Source organism: Myxine glutinosa, chromosome 1, assembly GCF_964187855.1.
Source record: "Myxine glutinosa chromosome 1, kmMyxGlut1.1, whole genome shotgun sequence".
In the NCBI taxonomy this organism is placed as follows: Eukaryota; Metazoa; Chordata; class Myxini; order Myxiniformes; family Myxinidae; genus Myxine; species Myxine glutinosa.
This window is the reverse complement of record NC_136261.1, coordinates 325,732,531-325,757,870: the sequence shown is the minus strand read 5'-3', so window position 1 is coordinate 325,757,870 and position 25,340 is coordinate 325,732,531. Positions and strand designations below refer to the sequence as shown.

Here is a 25,340-nt window from a genome sequence, read left to right as displayed (position 1 = left end):
GCGGAGTACGTCTTCGTCCGCCACGATGCCCATCGGACACCACTGCGGCCCCCGTACGACGGGCCTTTCCGCGTGCTGGAGACCGGGGCGAAGCACTTCACCCTGGACATCGGCGGTACTCCTGACCGCGTTTCGGTAGACCGCCTCAAGCCGGCCCACCTCGATGTGGACCATCCACCGCCAGTGGCCCGACCCCCATGTCGGGGCCGCCCTCCTGCGGGCGGACCCCCGGCACTGCCCAGCCCCGCCGCCACGGCGCCCCCCGGTCCTGCACCCATCCCAGGGGCAGCCAGGGGCATCCCACCTGGTATCCCTGCACCCCGGACGCCGCCGATCGCCAGGGGGCGCTTCGGCCGGGTCATTCGTCTGCCCCGCAAACTGGCCCTCCAGGTGCGCGGGAATTCTGGGGGGGCGCGTGTGGCGGACACAAAAGCCCACTGGCGTGGTGACATCATTCCACGCACCAAGTGGGCGGTGGCCACGCCCGAGGGGTAGGCGTGGCCTCATGATATACACCGGGCGACCAGCCCGGAGGAGTTGAGTGTTACAGTGTAGTCTTACAATAAAGACGTTTATATGTTACCGCTTGTCCGCTTCCTCCTTGCTCACAAGCAGCGCGCGTAACGCCGCGCTTTATCTCTGCATTTTCCCGCGTTGCTGACACCGAGTCCAAAACCATCGATAAAAATGAAATCATATGGTGAGTTAGATTTAGATTGGAGATAAAGGCGTGAGAGAGACTCAATGGCCTTGAAGTTACAGGCCTTTGAGAATTCATTTCGTTCTATAAACGGCAACTTTCATCGGATTTTCTTCCCGTTTTTTTTCAACCGAGTCTAAAACTATGTTAGCGACTGTGAAAAATGAAATGATATATCGAATTTGATTTGAAATAAAACTGGGAGAGAGAGCAAGACACCACGGGCCTACAAAACAGGCCTCAAAGCTATGCGAGTTAATAAAATGGTGGATATTTGTTTATATGAAGCGAAGCCTCTCCCAGAATGTGTGGAGCTATGGGTGGAGCTACTCTGCAAACCGAGTAAGCCACACCCCGGACAGACGCCCAACAGACAGACAGACAGACAGAATCATCTACGGCTATTATAATATAGATGAGTTGGTTAGATAACCAACTCATCGAGCTAGTTTTGGCAAAATCCATCCACAACTTTTTGAAATATCATGCTATATATCGTTTATGGCCCCACCACTCAATGCTTAGCCTGGTGTTGGCTTAACGATTAGAGTTCTGGATTGAAATCTCAGGGTCCTGAGTTCAAGCCCCAGTCATGCTGTTGAATTGACATCAGGTGAGTTGAATGAGTTGACTCAGCCAATCATCCTTCTGAAGTCGACAAAATGAGTACCAGCTTACTGGGATGAATGAGTCACTCGAGTATCGTGCATCGGCATGGCGACCCGTGCATGATTGTACCTGATAGTCTAGAAACTGCCACAGCAGCTCCATGCATCTGAAGGTGCAAAATGAGTGGTCTTCTTCCTCTTCTTCTTCTTCTTCTCAATGGTGAAGAATCACTGAAATGTTTTTTTAAATCTGGATCTGGATCCGGATATTCACCAAAATCTAATCATTTCTCCTGGTCATACCCAACCTCTCCACCAAATTTAGTCCGAGCCCATCCACAACATTTTTGTGATATCCTATTTACAGACAAGCAAACAAACAAACAACCAGATAGGGGTAAAAACATAAATAATCTCCACCACCGAATGAATTTCATCATAATGAATGACACCTGTAATGGAGAATCACTTTGAACCAACCATTTAATATATGGGTTTTAGGGGAATTTTTAAAAAGAAAAAAAATCAATATTTTGTGGATAACGTTATGTCGACAAAAGCTATTGTGGGGGAAATTAAGAAAAACTTTCCTTTATGGCCAGTTTTTCTCAGTTCTGTTAATGGTAAATGGGAACTGCAGGTAATCTACTATATAAGAGAGCTGTTGATCTGTCTGTGTCACCATTTTTCTCAGAGATGGCCAAACGGATCTTCGTCAAACTTTCAGAGGTTCATCAGTGAGTGCCTGGGAGTGTTTCAGGAAAAAAAAAAAAAAAACCTTTTTTTTTAAAGTTCGTTTTTTGGGGATTTAAAAAAAAAAACTATCCATAGTGCCTAAATTATATAAAGACAATTATATAAAACAATTATATAAAATTATATAATTATATAATTATATTATATAAAAATATTTTATATAATTGTCATGATTAATGACAATTATATAAAAGTACACATTCGCATAAATAAATACAAAACAATCACCAGACATTTGAACACGAATAATCAAACAATTCCGGAAGCGGTCAAAATTGGTGGTAAGGCTTCATCTTCTTCCTGAACGTCATCGTACTTAACTCAGAAACGTGATGAACGGTACATTCACCAGCATATATTCAATGAAAAGGTAAAATGATGATTTGACATTTGTGATGGATTCTAAATTTGGATGTAATTGCTTTTCCATTATATTTGCCCTCATTTCAAATATGTTATTGTTTATTTTTCGCTTGAGCAACGCCGGGTACTCCAGCTATAAACACTTTCATACTTTACTCGGGGTACAAATACAAATACAACTTTGCCTGGGGGGTAACATAGGCTATGTGGCCACGGCCTCATGTGGGGATTTTGGGGGAGGAGCATAAATTCACTTTGTCAATGTGTACCTTGTAGCACCACCTGGTGATGGTGGCAGAGGGTATTACAATTTCCTTTTTTTACCCGGGCAACACTGAGGTTAAAGCACTCTTTGCATGGGAAAATTTTTCCTCCTTCCCTTCCCCCCCTCCCCCAAAATGGAGAGGCCTGTCAAAGCCACCCCCCCTAAAAGATGTATATGTAGTATATCTCTCTCCCTCCCTCTCCCCTCACCTCCCCTCCCCCTTCCACTCCCCCCACTCTCTTCCTCATGCCTCCCCCTCCTGCCACCACCCCTCCTGCCACCACCCCCCCCCCCCCACAACGCCAGGTACTCTCCACAAGACGTATTGTTGTCTTAGTGCAGCGGCATAGCAAAAATTTAAGAAGAATTGTGCATTTTGTGATGGAAGCACCAAATTTGGCACAATGATAGAATGTTATATTTAGAACATTTTCAGATATGGAACCACTTTGAAATTCACCCAAGGTCGCCGCCATATTGGATTTCAAAATGGCGGCTTTAAAAATCTGTAACCCTTAGGGGGGGTGGCGGAAACAAATCCTACAGGCACAATTATTGCCCCATTCACCCTATATCTTTTCTAACATCAGTAGACACATTACAGCGGCGATTCTGAGCTCAAGGGAACATCTAGGGGTCTGGGGAGTGAAAAATTTGAAAATTTCGGCCAAAAATACCCCTAAAAGAGGTCATTTGGTGTCAAATTTCAGGGGGGGTCGTGTATTGTCCTGTAGATAAAACATGCTGGTCCGTTGATTAACCCCTAATTAAACGACTTTTTTGTTTGTTTGCTCCATCCAGGTTTCAATCATGTCGAAGCAGTTCAAGTTAGTTCATGTTACCAAGCATGTAACTTCAACGCCAAAGACGCCACTGGACTGGGAACTCTGTGTTCTGCGTCAAGTTGATATAGGAGAGTCCCTACAGTGTCCTGCTGTCACGAAAAGAACTGATGCAGGTGCTGGATACAAGACACTTGAAGACAATCTATCAGCATTCAATAAACTAGGCAAGCTGCCACAAGACGTGGACTTGCAACGACTGGATGAAGGCCAAGGGATAGCTGCCACTCTAGCTGCCCACCAAGCCAAGTGGCACAAGTCATGCAGGGTGAAATATAACACTACCAAGCTACAGCGGGTACAGAAGAGAAGTCATCCAGAGGGAAGCCCTATCCCCAGTACAATCACAGATAAGTACAAGCTTACTAGGTCTCAGGCAGCTTGTGTTGATAGCATATGCGACAATTTGTGCTTCTTCTGCCAGCAAGAGCTTGGTTTGGAGTTTCATCAAGCAGCGACATTGGAACTAGATAAACACGTTCGCAAGGCTGCAGAGTTTCTTCAGGATACCACTTTGTTAGCCCAACTGAGTGCTGGGGACATGGTCGCAAGAGAGGCCAAGTACCATAAGAAATGTTTGACATCCCTATACAACCGCGTGAGGGCAGCAAAAAAGCTTGCTGAGCAAAGCCAGAGCACGGTAGATGTCATTTCAGCAATAGTCCTTGCTGAACTGGTAACGTACATAGAGGAAACTGCTAAAGAAGAAGACACTGCTCCTGTATTCAAGATGGCAGACCTCACCAAGCTCTACACAATGAGAATGGAACAGTTCGGAGTTGTGCTGGAAACACGAGTCCATACAACCAGACTCAAGGAGCGTATCCTGGCACACTTCCCTGATCTGCAGGAGCACAGGCAGGGAAGAGATGTCCTGCTGGTGTTTCAGGAAGACATTGGCAGTGCATTAGCCAAGGCATGTCAACATGATATTGACAGTGATGTTGTGCACCTGGCACGAGCTGCAGGGATTATAAGGAAGGATATGTTCCAGTCATCTCAGCCTTTCAATGGGTCCTTCTCAAACAAATGTCAAGAAGAGTCTGTGCCACAACTGCTGCTGACAATGGTCTCCATGATTTTAGAGGGCGCAGGCATCAAAGATCAGGCATGTCAGTCATCGGCATCGGCGTCTGTGACAATAGCTCAACTTCTCAAATACAACAGTGTGAAGCATGAGAGGAGAGGTGCAGGCACAGACGTACGACACAGCATTAGTCAAGAGACTCCTTTGCCAATATATCTTGGCTTGATGCTTCAAGCCCATACGAGAAAGAGGGAACTGGTTGACACATTATCTGGACTAGGGATCAGCATTGCCTATGATAGAGTGCTACGGATCTCTGCAGAGCTGGGGAACGGGGTCTGTCAGCGCTTTCGGGCGGAGAAGGTGGTCTGTCCCCCAAAGCTCCGCGGTGGAGTGTTCACCACATCAGCTGTGGATAATATAGACCACAATCCCAGTTCCACGACAGCACACGACTCCTTCCACGGAACTGGTATTTCATTGATACAACATCCAGACTATGACAATCAAGGCACAGACCGAGGTATTGTCATCATCGGGGGTGTCTCAAATGTCAAGACTGTGGAGGACCTTCCACGGTATTACACAGATGTACAACCAGTTAGTTCACTTGCCAAAAGCCACCCTGTACCAGCTGGAACCCAGGCGTCGCTGCAGAGGAATCCTGCACAAGCTGAACTGGATAAAGAGAAGAGGTGGCTCCAGACTGTGAAGGATGCATGTGACAGTGGTGACACACAGAATCCAGGAAACATTTCTTGGGCTGCACATCACGCAGAGAACCAATCGGCCAAGGATACTAGTATCACAGTCACACCCACTGCCTTGCTTCCCCTCTTCCATGACCAAGCCCACTCAGTGCCAATGATCCGCCATGCCATGGATGTCGTGAAAGCAGCGATCAATGAGCTAAACCCTGGACAGATACCCGTCGTCACACTGGACCAACCACTTTATGCGATCGCCAAGCAGGTGCAATGGAACTGGCCAGACACACATGGTGAAGATCTCTTTGTGGTCATGCTGGGTGGTCTACACACAGAGATGGCAGCTTTGAAGACAGCAGGAGACTGGCTGCAAGACAGCGGTTGGACACAGGCATTGGTTCAGGCAGAGATAGCAACAGCTGGCACAGCAGACTCCTTCTTGCGTGCAGCTCACGTCAGCCGTACAAGACGCGCCCACCAAGTAACTGTTGCTGCCCTACACATACTGCAGCATCGTGCATATGACATATACAACGAAAGAGCAACTGCAAGAGATGAGGAACCATTGGAGTTCGAGGCATGGTGTGACCAGAGAGCAGCGGCATGTCCACAGTTTCAGTACTGGGCCACTGTACTTAACCTGGAGCTCTGTATACTCCTCTACATACGTTCACTGAGAGAGTCCAACTTCACGCTGTACATGGACACCCTACCAGAGCTAGCTGCATGGTTCGCTGCATTGGACCATATCCACTATGCTCACTGGTTACCAGTCCACATCAGGGACATGGTTGGCATTGCAGAGAAACACCCAGATGTTGCTGCCAAGTTCCATGCGGGGCACTTCACATCCAAGAAGACTAGGCATGCTTTCTCCGCCATCTCCCTAGACCAGGCTCATGAACAAAACAATGCCACGGTCAAAGGCGATGGCGGGGCAGTGGGCCTAACTGAAAATCCAAGTGCCCTTCGACGGTGGATGGTGGCTGGCCCCGAAGTTGCTCGGGTCATCACAGAATTTGAGACCATCACATCACAGAAAACAGCATGGGCAGTATGGGAAACTTTTCCAGAAGTGACCAATGCATTCCTGGACCTGGCATCTGCACCAAGTGAGATCTCTGAGGATACACTGGCAACCCTGGAGAGATACGTAGTGCTTCTGTACGACCGCACATGCACATGTTCTGAGGTGAATCTGGCAAGAAAGAAACTCTTTGCAAAGAAATCTCGATCCATTGAAGCAATACCTCCAACACAGGCCGCCCTAGTACAACACATGAAGAGAGCAACTTACCAGGGTGGACATTGTTGGGGACAGTCTCTTGTCCCACACTGCTATCTCCCATCACCATGCGACTGGGGGTGGGTGGACAATGACGGACAGTTCGATCCTCTGTGGACAACACTACCAGAAGCTGCCAAATCCTGCTCTGAACTCATCTGTTGTGGGTGCGAAAACGGTTGCAGTGGGAGATGCAAGTGCAAGAAAGCGGCTCTGAAATGCACAGCACTGTGTGCCTGTGATGGTGACTGCTCACATTGAGTTGGAACTGTGACACTTGGCATGACTTGATGCAATACGCTCGCTAGTTCTCTTGCTGAACGTGTGTATACAATGTACGTAATATGGGATTATCAGTTGCTTATGTGCATTAAAACATATTTCAATACAACCATTCAATTCATTGACCTCAGAAATGTACATCTAGACACCAGAATCAAGTATCTAGCTGGCATAGAACCAGAGATATCGGTCAGCAGATTTTCGGAAGCCGCCATCTTGGAATCCAATATGGCGTCAGTAAATCAACTTCTAAGTAGAACCATTCAATTCCTTGACCTCAAGTTTGTACATCCAGACACTAAAATCAAGGCTGTAGCTGGTATAGAACCAGAAATATTTGTAATTAAAGATTTTTAAGCTGCCATTTTGAAATCCAATATGGCGGCCACATTGGGGTGAATTCCAAAGTGGTTCCATATCTGAAAATGTTCTCCATATAATATTCTATCATTCTGCCAAATTTGGTGCTTCCATCACAAAATGCACAATTGGTTTGCTATGCCGCTGCACTATCTTGTTCTGTTCGTATTCTGTTCTTCACTCAAGAACGTATTCTGTTCCAATAATAAGACTATTGTTGACTTCAGTCTTTGACAGGTTACAACTCCATCTGGTAGGGTGCAGACATTTTCACTAAGTAGTCATTGGAATTGTACCTACACCAAAGTGCAATGCTACAAAGCCTTGCCAATTCCACCACCTAAAAGCCGTTCTTTATTTACAGTTTGCCGATAAAATTGCAAGCGCTGGGCATCTATATAAAAATAAGCTGCAAACAATATGAATCTCTATTGTGTGAATGTTTTATCATACAAGTATTTTGCTTTCAACTTACATTTTTATTGCATTTCAGCATGGAAAGGAAATTTCTTTCATCAAACGTAATGTGAATTTACAAAGGGATAGTCGTGGAACGTTGTTTGAAGATTGAAATGGCGAGGCTAGCATGTAAAAAGTACAAAGTAGGAAAGAGAATAACATTTTACAGTAAATATCTTGTTGCCTGTGGTGGACACAAGGTGCTGAGTATAAACAACAACAACAACAACAACATGCATTTTAAGGCCATTTTCCCTGCCATAGCGGGGGTTAGCCTTGCGGTCCCCATGACAATCTTCTCCATTTTGCCCTATTTTCTGCATCTCTCCTTGTTAACCCCCTTGCCCGCATTTCTTCTTCCACCATCTTTAGCCAAGTCTTTCTTGGTCTTCCCCGTCCTCTGCTTCCTTCCACATTAATTCCCATCACTCTTCTCAACCAGTCACTTTCATCCTTCCTCAACACATGCCCAAACCATCTCAACCTGTTCCTCTTCAGAGCATCAATCACAGGCTCTATTCCCATCATCTTTCGCAATTCATCATTTGTCTTCCTCTCTCAACGATACTCCGCACATCCACCGAACATAAACACCACCGTGCTGAGTACCGTATAAACAAACAAACATATTCACCTGCCAATAGAGGTAGGCAGTGAAGTCAGCTGGTTGTCATCCACCCGAAGAGTAGTCAGCTTGCGCAGCAAACCTGGTGAAGTATTTAGTCGGACACCAGTAACTGTAATTCCATAAGACTGTATTCTGAAGTAAAAAAAACAAACACATCAAATATAATATAAAAGGAGCTCGGTCTCGGCGTGTGTCCGTCCGTGAAGCTGTGTGACTATATGTCTATTAATTACATACTGTTTGAACTCAGTCACATCCTGTCTTTTAATTAGTTACTGCGTGACTATATGTCTATTAATTACGTACTGCTTCAACTCAGTCAAATTGTCTATTAATTACTTACGTATATTATTTACGTACTATTGGAATGTACCTTTTGACCCTTTAGAGTTTCGACTTTAGCTACTGAGACCCCTTAGACCATTGAAGACCCTTTACGACTCCTTTGATCCTTAAGACCACCAAGAACCCTAAAGACCTTTAAGACCCCAAAGACACAGAAGACCCAAAACACCCCGAAGATCCTTAAATACCCCGAGGACCCAAAGGACCCTGAGGACTCCGGAGACTCAAAATACACCGAAGACCCTGAGGAGTCCGAAGACTCAAAAGACCCCGAGGACTCTGAAGACCAAAAAGACCCCAAAATACCCCAAAAACCCTTAAAAAACCCGAACACCCAAAGGACATAATAGTGGGGCTGCTTAACTGATGAATTGTGCCTTTTCCCTTAAAAGCATGAAACTTGGCACATGGCTAGAATACCCCAAAAGAAAGATTTTTAGTCCAGGGGCATCTCCAATTTCACCCCATATGGCGGCCATCTTGAAATTCAAGATGGCCGTCATAGAAGACCTGTTTTGATGAATATCTCCATAATTAGAACAGATATCAAAATGGTTGAAGTGCCTATACCTACATTTTTAGGGTCCATGCAGTTACCTTTCCACGCCCATTAAACGCTGAAGAAGTGTCACACCCTGTTAGTGCATGAAACATGGGGAGGGCTTTAGATTTCTCAGGGCCAAGAGCTGTGGCTATATCATGTGCAGAGATAAATCGCATGTTCTTGCCTGTCCCAAATTGTAACCATATCATCACTGAAAGCTTCTGGGATGCTGTAACTGCAAGCACGACAACATCTGTGTCCACAGTTTGTATGAGGACCTTACTATGCCCTCTCTGTGTTGCATCAGCAGCATGTAGGAACATCCGACCATCTGCCTCTTCCTGAGTGCACGGGGAGAGTGATTCTAGATCAATGCGTGGTGGAGCAGTAAGAACCTCTGTATCAAGTGTGACAACTAGCTCCTTGCGCTGGTCTTCAAATGATTTAATTGTTTCATTGGAAAGGAAGCTGAAGAGTTCACGCTTGTTTTCATCAACTCGAAGAAAGTTCTGCCACTGTCCAGGAATTGCAACTGAGGTATCTACTCGTCGGCGAACCCCCTTGCCACGCTTTTCACGGGTCATGCTCTTAAGGCTGTCGGGTAGGTAACGGTCCCACACCAGATCAAGTCGGGTTGCAGATTTGTACTGTGAGAAAACAAATGGGATGAAGACCTTTTCGGCATATTCGCCAAATGTTTTGACTGTGCCAACATCGGGCTTCAGCTTTTGAACAATTACTGCCCCGTCAAGTATGACACATGTCACCTCTGACATCTGTGTGCTTGATGGTGAAAGTTCCTCTAAGCAGTCCAAAAGGTCGCTCTTTGTACCAAGTCGAAGCTTCCCATCCTGGACAGAGATGGAGGGAAAGATTGATTTTCATGACGGAAAAATTCATCCAGGTTTCCCTCGCGGGTTTGACAGGCAATATAGAGGCGAGAAAACAGTTGAACATCACTCTTCAATGAGGCTACCTTGTGTTTATCTGTCAGCTGGTCTGTTACTGATGAGCTGCCAAACAGAGGTAACTTTTTGCGCGGGACGACATCATTCAAAGGCTTTGAGCGTTCAATCAGTTGCCATTGTTTTGCCATTGTTGCCATTGGATTCCTAGACCCTAAAAATGTAGGTATAGGCACTTCAACCATTTTGATATCTGTTCTAATTATGGAGATATTCATCAAAATAGGTCTTGTATGACGGCCATCTTGGATTTCAAGATGGCCGCCATGTGGGGTGAAATTGGGGATGCCCCCTGGACTAAAAATCTTTCATTTCGGGTATTCTAGCCATGTGCCAAGTTTCATGCTTTTAAGGGAAAAGGCACAATCGATCCGAATTTTTTAGCTAAGCCGCCCAGCTATAATAGACACAGAGGATCCAAAAGAATCCAAAGACCAAATATACCCTGAACAACCAAAAGACCCAGAGGACCCAAAAGACCCTGAACATCCAAAAGACCCCAAGACCCAATACACCCAGTGGACCCAAATATCCCAAACACCCATAAGACCCTTTAGACCCATTCGACCCCAAGATCCTCAAAACTCCTTTTACCTTTAAGACCCTTCAAATATATCTCTCTCTCTCTATATATATATATATATATATATATATATATCTATATATATATATATATAATATATATATATCTATATCTATCTATCTATCTATCTATCTATCTATCTCTCTCTCTCTCTCTCTCTCTCTCTCTCTCTCTCTCTCTCTTGTCTCCCGCTCCCTTTTTTGTATGTTTTGTGTGTCCGTTCGTTGTTGTTTCTTAGGATTGATGTTAGCTCTTACACGAGCCTGGATCTTGTATACAAAAAACAAACAAACTTTATACAGCTTTAGATCCCTTCACCCTTTAGACCTTATATACCCTTTAGACCTTATATACCCTTTAAACCCCTCGAACCTTTAGTCCTTTACACCCCTTAAGCCCCTTTCGACCCCTCAGACCTTAATACCATTTAGGTCCCTTACACCCTTCAGACAGATCAGACCGCTAAGACCCTTGACGATTTCGGGCTTTAGACCACTTGGACCTTTTTAGATTATAAATAAAATACAAATAAATAATATCACCAATATTACAAATAAATTTGAACAAAATAAATGTTTGTATTATGCTTGGTGTAAATCATGACAACACAGTAACTCAAGTACAATTGTTATCCTCAGTTAAAACAAGCCTGTGCCTTTGTAGTGACAATTGGTGAGGAGAGCGTAGCGTGAGCCGATCCACTCTAGTTAACTATTAAACGAAGTTTGATTTCAGGTAGATTCAACTGGAATAAGCTTCTATTTAATTATGTGGATTAAACTTCTCATGTTGCTCTTTGGATGGCAAATGTTTTATGCGTTTATTAACTATTTAGCTGAGACTCCATATTTGGGTTCAGCTTACCAATTGTGTGTGGCAGCAGTTGCAAGAGGTTTGAGGAAAGCAGAAGGTCGGAAAGAAGTTCACAGCCTGAAATTCCTGACTCCAACTCCTCCACATTGTTCTTAGAGATATCCAGGTATGTGAGCTGCCGCAGCTTACCAATCCACTGTTCACAGAAAGCAAGTTAATTGTAACTAAAAGGAAAATAAACCACTTTGCACTGCATTAAAAATTCTCCAGATTGTTGAGTTGGAGAAAAATAATAAGACGATAAACTCACTTCGTGTGAATAATATAAATTTAAAGGCAGGTGTGGTAAGTAACATACCTTTCCATAAAGGTAGTTGATATCTTGCCATAAAATAAAAATTTAAGACACTAATATAATGAGACAAATTGAAAATATCGTACCCCAGGAAATCTCTGCAGGCCATTCCCATCTAACCAAAGTTCCTTCAGGCTCCCAAGGTGCTCAATCACTTCCGGCTGTATCACAGTAAAAGGTAAGTTCAGTCATACATCTCTTCTTTATGCATAATACATCCCACGAGAACAATATTTACTGGTGTTGCGCTCTCCCTCAATGATGCAAACACCAGGCAACATACATCTTCAATCATTAACATTTTTGATGCTTTGCCAGTGGCCATCTTCATATTAAAAATACAACGTGGCAGAATTTTGACCATTTCCCTTCTTACACCCTTTACACCCATAATTTGTTTTTCTCGACACCTCCACATGTCCTGCCCTCTACCCCCGCCACTCCCAAACTTAACTCTCTTCTCCTCCCTTTTGTCTCCCATCCTCTCTACTTCCCTTTTGTAATTGTGTTTTCTTTCAACATCACCACCACCCTCTCGCCATCTCCTCCCAACCTCCTCCCAATGTCATTCCCACCTCACCATACGAAATTAATTGATCCAAGAGTTTCACCAAGTCTAACATCAAATGCTGATGGCCATGATTGATGAATAGCTTGTATAAATTATTTTTTAATTTTTTTTGGTATACAGTCAAGGCTCGTGTAAGAGCTAACACATTATACATGAAAACATGCACAGACGCATAAACATACAATAAATAAAGGGAGCGGGAGACAAGTGGGGGGGGGGGGGGGGGGGGGGAGAGGAAAACATACAAGCACAACAACAGTAGAGAACTGGGACGTCGGTAGATCTGTGGAAGAGAGAGGGCCAGTGGTGGGAAGGGATGGGGTGGGGGGGAGGGGGGGGGGAAGGAAGGGGTACACGGTATAAAACAAATTGACACAACGAGGAATTTCAGGAAAGAAGTTGGAGATCGAAAGAGGTGGATTTGGGGTGTTTTAACGGGGATATAAAAGATCAAGGTTTTGGATGGGGGAAGACAAGAGATGGTGGTAAACAGCTGTTTTGAAGACCTGGAGGGAGGAGAAGGATTGAAGAGAGTGAGGAAGTTTGTTCCAGAGGCGGGAGAAAAGAGGAATGAAGGAGTGAAGGTGAGCAAAGAGTCTTGATTTTGGAAGTTTCAACAGAAGAGGGTTGCTGGCAGATCTTGTGCGTCCTGCAGGAAAATTTGGGGGACAGAGCACAGAGAGAGAGCTGGGGGAGCTAGGCTGGAGAGGAGTCGGTAGAAGACAGAAAGACCACCAACCTGCCTGTGGCGAGAGAGTGAAAGGCCCTTAGAATCAGCTTCATCACAGGAGATTCCAATGATTCTGAAAACTTTGGTTTCAACCGCGTGAAGCCGAGCTAGGTGTGAGGCAGGAGCACCAGCCCAGAGGGGAGAGCAGTATTCCATTGAGCTGCGGATGAAAGCCTTGTATGTGGTAAGGAGCTCAGGTTTGCCCAGAAAGGACTTCACACGACGGAGGATACTCAGTCGGCGACTGGCTTTGGAGGCCTAGATTGGAAATGGGGTTTTCCCAGGAAAGATCATGACAGATGGTGAGACCCAAAAGCTTGAGTGACAGAACTTCTTGGAGAGGATTGTTCAGAAAGTAGATTGGAGGGTTGTCCAGATGGGTTTTTCGGAGAGACAAAGTAAGAGTGAGATTTGTCAGGATTGAAAGACATGTTCCACTCGTTTGACCAGTTTGTGATTTTGTCCAAGTCTGCAGAGAGTGAATAGGATGCTGCCTGCCGATCTGAGGGATGAGGAATGGAGCGGCAGAGAGTGGAGCCATCAGCAAAGAGATAGAGAGGATTTTCTAGAGAGTCAGAGAGATCATTGATGAAGACCAGAAAAAGCACAGGACACAGAACACTGACTTGGGGATACAATCCGAATTCAGATACAATCCGACTATAAGCGAATTGTGAGAAGGTGAGAATGTCACTGAAGTTAAGTGAAAACGGTCTGAAAGATAGCACAGAAGGGTTCATGTTTTAGTAATCGAAACATGTTGATGTGAGAGGGACATGTTGGTGATAAATATATGGCATCTGAAAAAAATTAGTATAATAGAAATGTGGTAGTCATCACCAAATTGGGAGTCAAGTTGAGCAGGGTGCCTTAATATCGCGTAAACACTAAAGGTATGCTCACTTATGTCTCACTAATTCAATACAATTTACCTACAAATGAAACACCTCAAATAATGCTTTCACCTTTAGGAATGAATAATCAAAGGGTCGAGTGATCCTCTCTGGATAGTCGCCATACCCTTTATATAAATATGAAAATCATAATTTTGTCACAATTATCAACAACTCTCTTCTGTCCAAACACTATCCTGGGCACTAATCCCCCACCCATCGACAACATGGAGAAATTACTCCGCAGGTCTGATCATGTTCACCTTTCACATTTCCGCTGTGGATATCACCCACAGCTTTTACAGTATAAACATAGACACAATGACACCACTGAGGATACCTGTAACCTCTGCCAGGCCTCCCCAGACAATACAACACATTATGGAAGACTGCTTTAATAATTAATAATACAAAATAATTCTCCAATAATTCTCGAAGAGCGATTTTGGTATGACAAAGGGCTAATGCCTGAAACCTCAGCTTCTCCTTGCTTCCCATGGTGGTTATGCATCCTTGCTTCCCATACCTCAATGCACTCCTTATTGATTTCATCCATCATTATACCTGTCCGCCAATTGAAACCGACATGAGCCTTCATGAGCAACACTCGTTCTTAATTTTGTCAATAAAGTATTTGTTTGAAGCACAATGGAGTATGGGTCTCCCTTGTGGGCCGACGTACCTGTATCCCACCTCTGGAAGCCATGGCAGCCAAGGCTCTGAAAATCATCGGTATTATCCATAAAGAAGTTGTCACATAGGGCTAACTGCTTTCTGACCATAGAATGGTCTTTCGATTATCCACCATCCCCATCTGGTGTAGATGGCAGACAGTTCTTTCATACCCTCTCTCCTCTCTCTCCTCTCTCTTTCACAGGTCCCACTACTTTTGATCCCACTACTCTTTCAGCTGTTCGTTCATCAGTGAGTGCCGGGGAGTGTTTCAGGCAAAAACCTTTTTTTGAAAATTTTGAACCTTTTTTGGATTAAAAAAAAATCGCTCTATGGTGGTAGCTATGTGAAAGGTAATGTTAAATGATCCCCGACCCCATTCCTTAGTAGGTGTAGGAAAGTGTTTTAGGCTTCCACAAATAAAAGAGATCGAGCAATGCTGGGTACCCTTGCTAGTTTACTATATAAGAGAGATGTCTGTCTGTCTGTCTGTCTGTGCCACCATTTTTCTCAGAGTTGGCTGAACGGATCTTCGTCAAACTTTCAGAGGTTCATCAGTGAGTGCCTGGGAGTGTTTTAGGAAAAAACAAATTATGAAAAAAAAACGTTTTTCTGGAATAAAAAAACAAAAAAAACACTCGATAGTGCCAAAGCCTTTTAAAATTTATGACAGTTATATTATATACAAGTACACATTCACATAAATAAATACAAAACAATCACCAGACATTTGAATACAAATAAATCAAGCATTTCCGGAAGTGTACGAATTTGGTAGTACGGCTTCTTCTTCTTCTTCCTGATCGGCATCACACTTAACTCAGAAACGTGATGAACGCCACATTCACCCACCAGCATATATATGAACCCCCTTCCTCTCCTGCCTCCCCCCCTCCCCTTCCTTCCCTCCTCTCCCCCCTCCCCTCCACTTCCTCCTCCCTCCCCCTTCCCCCCTTGAACCCCCAAAGCCGCCTTTAACCCCCCTCCCTCCCCCTTCCCCCTTAGCAAGGCAAAAGTGAGGCATTCTTGAACAACTATGAATACAGTTCCAAAAAAATTTTCAACAGAGTTATGATGATTAATGAAACACGGCCATATCATTTTAGGTCGCAAACTCATACCATAGAATATTCTGTAGAAAAACCAAGAATCATCAACATAAAGGTGACGTTCAAATCTGATAAGAGTCATACAATAGTTATGTAGAACTTGGAAGTAACACAACTTGCAAGCCTTATTTCAAAGTTGTATACAAAAATGTAGGGTCATTGAGGAGCTAAACAACAGAGGGCCACAGGTTCACAGACTGACATTGGATTAAAGGGGAACAGAGATAAAAGACATTATGCATGAGCTGAGTGGCAGAAGGGAAAGTAGCAGGGGAGTGTAGTGAGGGGCGGCAGGCGAGTGCGTCAACGAGAGATGAAGATAGCAGCAGTGGGTATAGGAGAAAGCATGATTTAACTAGAACGGCACTCAGTGGAGAGCATATATCTTCGCCAGGTGAACAGTTTACGTTTTGCATCCCAGAGTAGACCAGAAAATCACAATACAGAATCACATTTAATCAAAATCATCCGTCCACAACTTTTTGAGATATCCTGCTATGTATGCTATGCTATGCTATGCTATGCTATGCTATGTATGCTATATATGCTATGGAGAGGAATAGGGCAAGAGTGAAGGTGTGTCTGTGTGTGTGTATGTTTGTGTATGTGTGTGCGGTGTGTGTGCGTTCGCATGATAATGTAAAGCGCCATGAGGGTCGTTTACTCTGCTTGATGGGGCTATATAAGACTCCTTTATTATTATTATTATTATTATTATTATTATTATTATCGTTTTTGGCCCTATCTCCCAATAGTGAAGAATCACATAAAAAAAATCTAGTAGCTGGATCTGGATCCGGATCTTCACCAAAATCTAATCATTTCGTCCTTGTCACATACACTACATAGCTGACAAATTCCGTCCGAATCCGTCCACAACTTTTTGAGATATCTTGTTCACAAACAAAAAACAAACAAACAGACAGACAGACAGACAGACAGACATGGGTAAAAACATAACCTCCAACCACCTTTGGTGGTGGAGGTAACTATGGGCAGCACTTTGGATAAACGAGAGAAAGGGGCAGTGGACAACAGAATCTGGAACTCAAGTCCACAGATGAGACAACAGAGAGATGAAGGAATGATGGTGAGCGCTAAGTTAATAATCGGGAATGCTAATCAGGTTTGGGATTCCGGATGAAAGTATGCAACTGAGGGAATATGTGAGGATGAGAAGGCAGAAGGTGAGAAGCCTGATCCGAGGTGTGGTCACAGCCACTATTAAGGATATGCTTCATTTGAATTTTCCAAAACTCTCTGCATACATAAGACCCAGCTGTTGTAACATCTGTGTGTTGCCAAAGTTAAGGTTACTTGCTACAATAACATTATTCGAGATGATGAAGTGACTTGTGCTGGGAATAGGTGATTTTAAGATCGAGCAAGACAAATTTTCAAATGCAAGTTGCATTTTATCCCAGAGCATGAACTTATTGATCAAATGAGGAAGAATGAAGCATTGGCGACATTGCATTGGCGACAACTGTAAATGTCGACATGTTTCATAAATATTACAAATATACATCTGGAAATAATTATTCTTTAAAAGTACACACAATCAGATGTTGTTATTTTTCGTATAATTGACATTGTGTTTATAAATAGCATAAACCAGAATGGCAATTGAGGCTGTCCAAGACAGCAGCAAGGTGCTAGTTAACACAGCATCCAGACAAGCTTATTTCTAGAAAACACATCACTTGTAAGTTATTCCCTCTTCTTTACACTTTATGAAACCACAAGATTATCGCTTTCTCATTAGAATGAGTTTTGGAGAATACTTTCCATCAAATATAGTTTTTGAACTTTAAAAGAGGCTGTTATGGTGACAGAAAAGGAGATGACGACAGTTTGCCAAATGATTTTTTAAATCAAAAACACATCACATCAACTGCGTTTTTAGACTCAACCACATTTACAGTTTATACTCGATCCCGCCGTTTCATCTCTCAATCACAGCACAAAATTCCCCCTGATAATGTGTGATGGTCACTGGGAATTGTATGGGAACTTTCCCTTCAGCCACCCTGGCCTGCAAGTCGGCCTAATCCCACGAGGTGGGCTAGGTGCAAAAATTACTGCTTCAAACATTACCGCTTTACACAAAAAAGGTGCAAAAACAGATCCTTGCAACTACAGACCAATCAGCCTGCTCCCAATTATCAGCAAAGTCATGGAATCCATCATTGCTTCAGATATCAAATCCTTCCTCTTCTCCAAAGGCTTGATCTCCGATCATCAATTTGGATTCAGACCAGGTCATTCTACTCTGGACATGCTGCTTCTGCTGTCTCAACAATGGATGGAGGTCCTCAATGCCAAACAGAAAATCAGAGCCGTCTCCCTTGGCATATCATGTGCCTTCGATACGGTCTGGCACGCAGCTCTGCTCACCAAACTCTCCTCCTATGGTATCCATGGAAATCTCCATGCATGGCTTGTGGACTTCCTCTCTGGTCGTAGACAACGTGTGGCCCTGAATGGATTTCTCTCATCTCCCCTTCCTGTTCAGGCTGGAGTTCCCCAAGGCAGTGTTCTGGGCCCTGTGCTTTTTCTGGTCTTTATTAATGATCTCTCCGACTCTCTGGAAAATCCTCTCTATCTCTTTGCTGATGACTCCACTCTCTGCCGCTCCATTCCTCTTCCCTCAGATCGGCAGTCTGCAGCCTCCTCACTCTCTGAAGACCTGGACAAAATCACAGACTGGTCAAACAAGTGGAACATGTCTTTCAATCCTGACAAATCTCACACTCTTACTATGTCTCTCTGAAAAGATCGACTGGTCAACCCTCCCATCTACTTTCTCAACAATCCTCTCCAAGAAGTTCTGTCGCTCAAGCTTTTGGGTCTCACTATCTGCCATGATCTTTCTTGGGAAAACCACATTTCCAAGCTGGCCTCCAAAGCCAGTCGCCGACTGGGCATCCTCCGTCGTGCGAAGTCCTTCCTCGGCACACCTGAGCTCCTCACCACATACAAGGCTTTCATCTGCAGCTCAATGGAATACTGTTCTCCCCTATGGGCCGGTGCTCCTCCTCACACCTAGCTCGGCTTCACGCTGTTGAAACCAAAGCTTTCAAAATCATTGGAATCTCCCGTGATGAAGCTATCTCCGAGGGCCTTTCACCCACTCACCGCAGGCAGGTAGGTGGTCTTTCTGTCTTCTACCGACTCCTCTCCGGCCTTGCTCCCCCAGCTCTCTCTGTGCTTTGTCCCCCAAATATTCCTACAGGTCGCACAAGTTCTGCCAGCAACCCTCTGATGGTTAAACTGCCGAAATCACGGCTCTCTGCTCACCTTCACTCTTTCATTCCTCTTTTCTCCCGCCTCTGGAACAAACTCCCACACTCCCTTCAATCCCACTCCTCCCTCCAGGTCTTTAAAACAGCTGTTCACCACCATCTCTTATCTTTCCCCATCCAAAACCTTGATCATTTCTACCCCCACTAATTCACCCCAGATCTACCTTGTTTGAAATTCCAACTTCTTTCCTGGAAATCCCGGCAGTGTCCATATGTTTTATACCTCTCCCACCCCCCCCCCCCCCCTTCCCTTGCCTCCCCCCCCCAAAGCCCTCTCCCTCCCACAGATCTCTCGATGTCCCTGCTCTCAGATGTTGTGTTTGCGTTCCTCCCCCTCTCGCCCCATCTTGTCTACCGCTCCCCATGTTATATGTTTTATGTGTCGGTTTGTCTTTCAGTGTGATTAATGTTCGCTCTTTCACGAGCCTCGATCATGTATACAAAAAAAAAAAAAAAAAAAAAAAGGTTAGAAGCTTAATTACCCAAGTAGATAAGGAAGAGATGCTCACCCTATGTTTTTTTTTTTTTTTTTGTATACAAGATCGAGGCCTGTGTAAGAGCTAACATCAATCACAAAAAGACAAACTCACACATAAAACATAAGATAAAGGGAGCGGGAGACAAGATGGAGAGAGAGGGAAGCACACAAGTACAACAGTAGAGAACAAGGACATTGGGAGATCTGTAGGATGGAGGGGACTTGGGGGGAGGAGGAATGGGAAGGGGGGGGGGGTTGGGAGAGGTATAAAAAACATGGACGCTCCTCGGACTTCCAGGAAAGAAGTCGGAATTTGTGGATCTGGGGTGAATTAACGGGGGTAGAAAAGATCAAGGTTTTGGATGGGGAAAGACATGAGATGGTGGTGAACAGCTGTTTTGTTCCAGAGGCGGGAGTGTCTTGATTTTGACTTGATTGAAAATAGTGTTCCAGAGGCGGGAGTAAAAAGGAATGAAAGATCGAAGGTGAATAGAGTTGATTTTGACAGTTTAACCATAAGAGGGTTGCAGGTAGCTCTCTTGGGTTTTTTTTAAATGCTAATGTGTAATATAAACAATAGTCGAGATATCCTTAGCAAGGCAATTATATCAGCAGCTCGTCTTGTTGGTTCTGAGCTGTCGAATCCTTTGTCTGATGCCCAGTGAGGTTGCAGAGTACAATTAAAACCACGATCTGGTGTGATGCCAACAAGGGGTACGGTGTCAACCTCATAACTTGGAGGGGATGCTTCGCTTACTGTTTCGTTTGTATCCACTGACAAATCTCATCGTTTGCCAGATACTTCTGCCAAATTCTACATTTCCTGCATATTTACAACTGTTTGAATCTATCGAGAGATGGACATCACAGGGTTATAACGCCTGTAAATTCATGATTTTGTAGTAAATTGATATTCTCCATATTGCATCATAACCTTTGTGACAATATGATGTTTCAATGACCCAACAACCATGACCAAGGTCAAACTTAATGCTTCAACACCATTTCAGGATAGTTATTGACTCAGTCTTACCATCTCCAAAATTTCATTTCCTCCCAAGTCGAGACGTTCCAGCTGATTCAACTTCGACATTGATCTGCACACAAAAAGAATTTAAAGCCTTAATACAGCTCCCAAACTATGGATCACAGAAAGATACGTAGTTGTTTTGACCAATACAATCGCTTAATCTATTGTAGACATGTGATGTATTTAGCGTTTTGCAGAGATGTACATGAAAATTTACTCTAAAAACAAAAATCAATGTTATTAAGGGGTGTTGCAAAACATTTTACCTTTTTTTCCCCCGAGGCATGCTTCCTTTGATGCACGATAAAATAGCCGAGAATAGAATAACGCACATGCGACGCGTTGTTCAGTCCACGACAAAAACCATCACAGCAACGACAAGTGAAGAAAAAGTATCGACGTGGACGCAAGGTACGCACACGACACGTACACACGCACACGTCATGTCTGAATGCGTGCACAACCGTAACAGGTTCTCGGGGGAAAAAAAGGTAAAATGTTTTGCAACACCCCTTAAAATCATGATTTTAGCATGACAATTTTTTTTTAATGAGACCTTTTTGTTTTTTTGTTTTTTTGGCATACAAGATCAAGGCTCGTGAAAGAGCCAACATCAATCACAAAAAAAACAAACGGACACACAAAACATACAATAAAGGGAGCGGGAGACAAGATTGGGAGAGAGGGGGAAGCACACAAGTACAACAGCAGAGAACAGGGAGATCTGTGGGAGGGAGAGGGCTTGGGGGGAGGAGGCATGGGAATGGGGGGGGGGGGGGGGGGAGAGGTATAAAACGCTTGGACACTGCTAGAACTTCCAGGAAAGAAAGAAGTCGGTATTTTTAAAAAAGTGGATCTGGAGGTGAATTAGTGGGGGTAGAAAAGATCAAGGTTTTGGATGGGGGAAGATAAGAGATGGTAGAAATTCACTGATGAAAATCTCACCCTATTTCGATTTCATCTCATGAGAAACTAATTTTTTAAGGACGACCATTCAAGAAAAAGAATTCCAAGATAGTCTCATGAGTTCCAAGATAGATAAATTGTCTCAAAATAAAATCTTTAAGACGATTAATTTACATTTTAAATTGGGATGGTGAGTGGAAATGAGAAGATTGCATGTTTTTTTCAAGTATTCGACTAACACCAGCTTCTTTTGTTATTATCGTTTTGTTCACTTCATGCCACTTACTTTGGCAAACCTTTGAGATGGTTCTCCCTCAATTCCAAAATCCGCAGCTTAGTAAGCCTGTATGAAACCACACGAATGGTGAGACAATTAATTATTTCAGTTTCGTACTGCAAAAACATTTACAATATCCAACAGGTTTTAATGTTTTTTTTTTAATGTCATAAGTTATTTTATAATCTGCAGATTAAATTGGAAATCATTCACTGCCCAATGCCTGTATCATTTTCCATCAGAATATCCCATGAGTTCATATGAATTGGTCAGTGAAGCAGCATTAGTGAAAACAATGTGTTGCTATCATACAAGAATAAACATCAAATGGTAAAATCACTATTGGTAAAATTATAACGGATGTTGATAATAAAAACATACAGTCACGTGAAAAAGTAAGTACACCCTTGGCTCTAATAGGTGGTATTGCCCCCTTTGGCAGAAACAACCTCAAGTAGGCATTTCTTATAACTGTCAAACAGTCTCTGATATCGACTGGGAGAAATTTTTGCCCACTCCTCCATGCAGAATTCTTTCAGCTGTGCGATGTTTGAGGGGTTTCTTGCATGCACAGCTCGTTTCAAATCCCCCCACAACATCTCGATGGGATTTAGATCCGGGCTTTGACTTGGCCATTCCAGAACCCTCCATTTATTTCGTTTCAGCCATTCCTTGGTGGATTTCCTGGTATGTTTAGGGTCATTGTTATGTTGCAAGGTCCACCTTCGGTTGAGCTTCAACTTTCCGACAGATGGCCTCACATTATCCTCAAGCACCCTCTGGTACAATGAAGAATTCATAGTGGATTCTATGATGGTGAGCTGCCCAGGCCCTGATGCAGCAAAGCTGCCCAAAACCATAATATTTCCACCACCATGCTTTACAGTTGGTATCAGGTTCTTGTGGTCAAATGCTGTCTTTGGTTTTCGCCAAACATGTCTTCTGGTACTGTGGCCAAATAGCTCTGCCTTTGACTCATCTGTCCAGAGCACATTGTTCCAGAAGTGCTGGTCTTTGCCGAGGTGTTCATTGGCAAACTTTAGTCTTGCCCTGATGTTCTTTCTGGACAGCAAAGGTTTCCTCCTGGCACACCTCCCATGTAGATCTAATTTGTGCAGCCTCTTTCTAATGGTAGACTCGTGCACTTTGACATCAACAGTGGCAAGATCTACCTGTAGGTCGCGTGATGACATTCTGGGGTCCTAAGAGACTTCTTTCAGCATCTTGCGGTCTGCTCTCGGGCTGAACTTGCTGGGGCGGCCTGGCCTGAACAAGTTGGCAGTTGTTTGGAATCTTCTCCACTTGTAGATGATCTTCCGGACAGTCGAATGAATGATTTCAAATTGTTTGGAGATCTTTTTAAATCCCTTCCCAGACTCGTAGGCATCTATAACCTTCTTTTTGAAGGCCTCAGAGAGCTCTTTTGATCTAGGCTTGGTGACGCCGCACACTTCAACAACAAAGAGCAAACCAAACTAAATGTCTGAGGTTTAAATAAGACAGGTTCCTCCAAGATCCTCTCTAACGATGTTCTAATCATTTGCACCTGAGCTGGTGCACCTGATTCTAATTTTAGGTATTTGAAGTCGTGATAAATGTCGGGGTGTACTTACTTTTTGCACATGCGAAATTTGCATTTATGTTTATTTAAATTATACAATGGACTACAAAATGTAAATGTTTCATGATATTTGTTATATTATATCACCTTTATCTATCAATATTGTTGAAATGAAGATCAAATAGCTGTATGTTGAAATATGTTGAAAAAGTCAAAACTTTACATGGGGTGTACTTACTTTTTCACGTGACTGTATAAACGAAGCAAAACCTGTTAGCACTACATCCCTGGTTTGTCAAATGTCTGTGTTTCTTTGCCCAATCAGACATGTGGATGAGAACATAAGAAAGACTATGAGTTGAAAATTCATAATGATGTGCGCAAGAGTCTGAGTAGCACTCGTTAGATCAATGGTGGGGAATCCAAACTAATCCAAGAGGCACATTTACAGCCATCAAATATACTCAAAGGTCACATGATTGCTTTCTCAGTAACATGTCAAGAAATTATCAGGTTGAATTTTAAAAAATTAAAAATCACACCTATGTCCGAAGGAGGCGGCATATATACAGTGAAACCCCGATTTTATGCGCCACAATTAAACGCGAATTCGGATATAACGCGATCAATCATTGGACCTTTTTTTTTTTTTGCTCTTTCCGGAACTTATTCCGGAAATGGAACAAACTGCTAAAAAAAGAAAATATTTTTCTGTGAAAGATAAGCTTCATGCACTTGACGCGATCAAGACGAAAAGTCAAACTCAAGTTGCAAGAGACCTCGGGATACCGGAATCAACACTTTGTGGCTGGAAATCTCAAGAAGAAAAGTTACGTGCGTCACAAAGTTGAAGAAGAAGCAGGACTAAAAGCCAAACGCCTGAAGACAGCCAAAGATATCAGCCTCAATGACTCCCTGTTCGAGTGGTTTGTTCAAGCTCGCTCAGAAGGCCTTCCAATGTCTGAATGGAGAAAAGAAGAGCAACACCAGTGGCACTCTGCCGACGACCAATGCCCAACATATGAGCACATGATGGATGCCGAGATCGTCCGTAACGTAACTATAGCACCGGCGGCGGCAAGTGTACCGGTTCTCGAGCCACAAGAAGATGATAATCAAGAGCCTCCACCCCCACCCACAAAAGTGTCTGAAGCCATTGAACACCTCGAGGCTAGCCTCCGTTGGCTGGAGACCCAGGAGGTGGACCACATAAAAATCCTCGAACTCAGAAGCATTCTCTATTTCGCTCGCAGCCAGAGACATGCTACGTTCAAGCAAGGAACACTCAATCACTTTTTAAAGAAATAATCTGTAAATGATGATTGCTAATATTCTTGAATGTTTTTATTTGTTGTTTTAGGATGTTTTAGGATATTAGGGTAACATTGGGTCAGTTTGAACGCTGATTTTCTTGAACCCCAATTTAGCGCAACCCCGCCTTTTTCGCGATGACATTTTATGGACCTCAACGATCGTGTTATAACGGGGCCACACTGTGTGTATGTATATATATATATATATATATATATATATATATATATATATATATATATATATATATGTCGGGCAGGGCATGGGGGGCATGGGGGGGGGCACACCACGTGACACAGGACACCTGAGAAATATATATATAATTGTCTTTCTTTTGCTTGCTTCAAAAAAGCTAGATTGAACTGCAAAACATGTTGTTGCTTTCACGGCTCGGTCAGATCCAGCCTGCGAGACGTTTTTTCAGCATCTTCTAAAGGGAGAAAAGTTATGGGAATAGTTGTCATTTAATTCTTGTTTGCCTTCAAGTTAACCTCGAACAGAGTATGATGTAATATGTATCCTTTCATTTTGTATGTGCCTGGCTCTTGCTGCCAAGTTAAATACCATTGAACTTTATTATGGGAACGCATCGCTGGGCCTTGAAAGCCCA

At 43.6% G+C, this 25,340-nt stretch overlaps 1 protein-coding gene across 1 annotated transcript in view; it reads right to left on the bottom strand.

The window, feature by feature from the left end:
- LOC137415274 (uncharacterized) overlaps nucleotides 1-25,340 on the bottom strand; it is a 342,617-nt gene that overhangs the window by 162,116 nt on the left and 155,161 nt on the right. The window contains exons 7-11 of the mRNA XM_078779443.1: nucleotides 21,868-21,924; nucleotides 20,679-20,742; nucleotides 11,974-12,048; nucleotides 11,584-11,728; nucleotides 8,289-8,361 (exon numbers count right to left, since the gene is read on the bottom strand). Coding sequence (XP_078635569.1) covers nucleotides 8,289-8,361; nucleotides 11,584-11,728; nucleotides 11,974-12,048; nucleotides 20,679-20,742; nucleotides 21,868-21,924 — 414 coding nt within the window. The remainder of the gene's footprint in view (nucleotides 1-8,288; nucleotides 8,362-11,583; nucleotides 11,729-11,973; nucleotides 12,049-20,678; nucleotides 20,743-21,867; nucleotides 21,925-25,340) is intronic.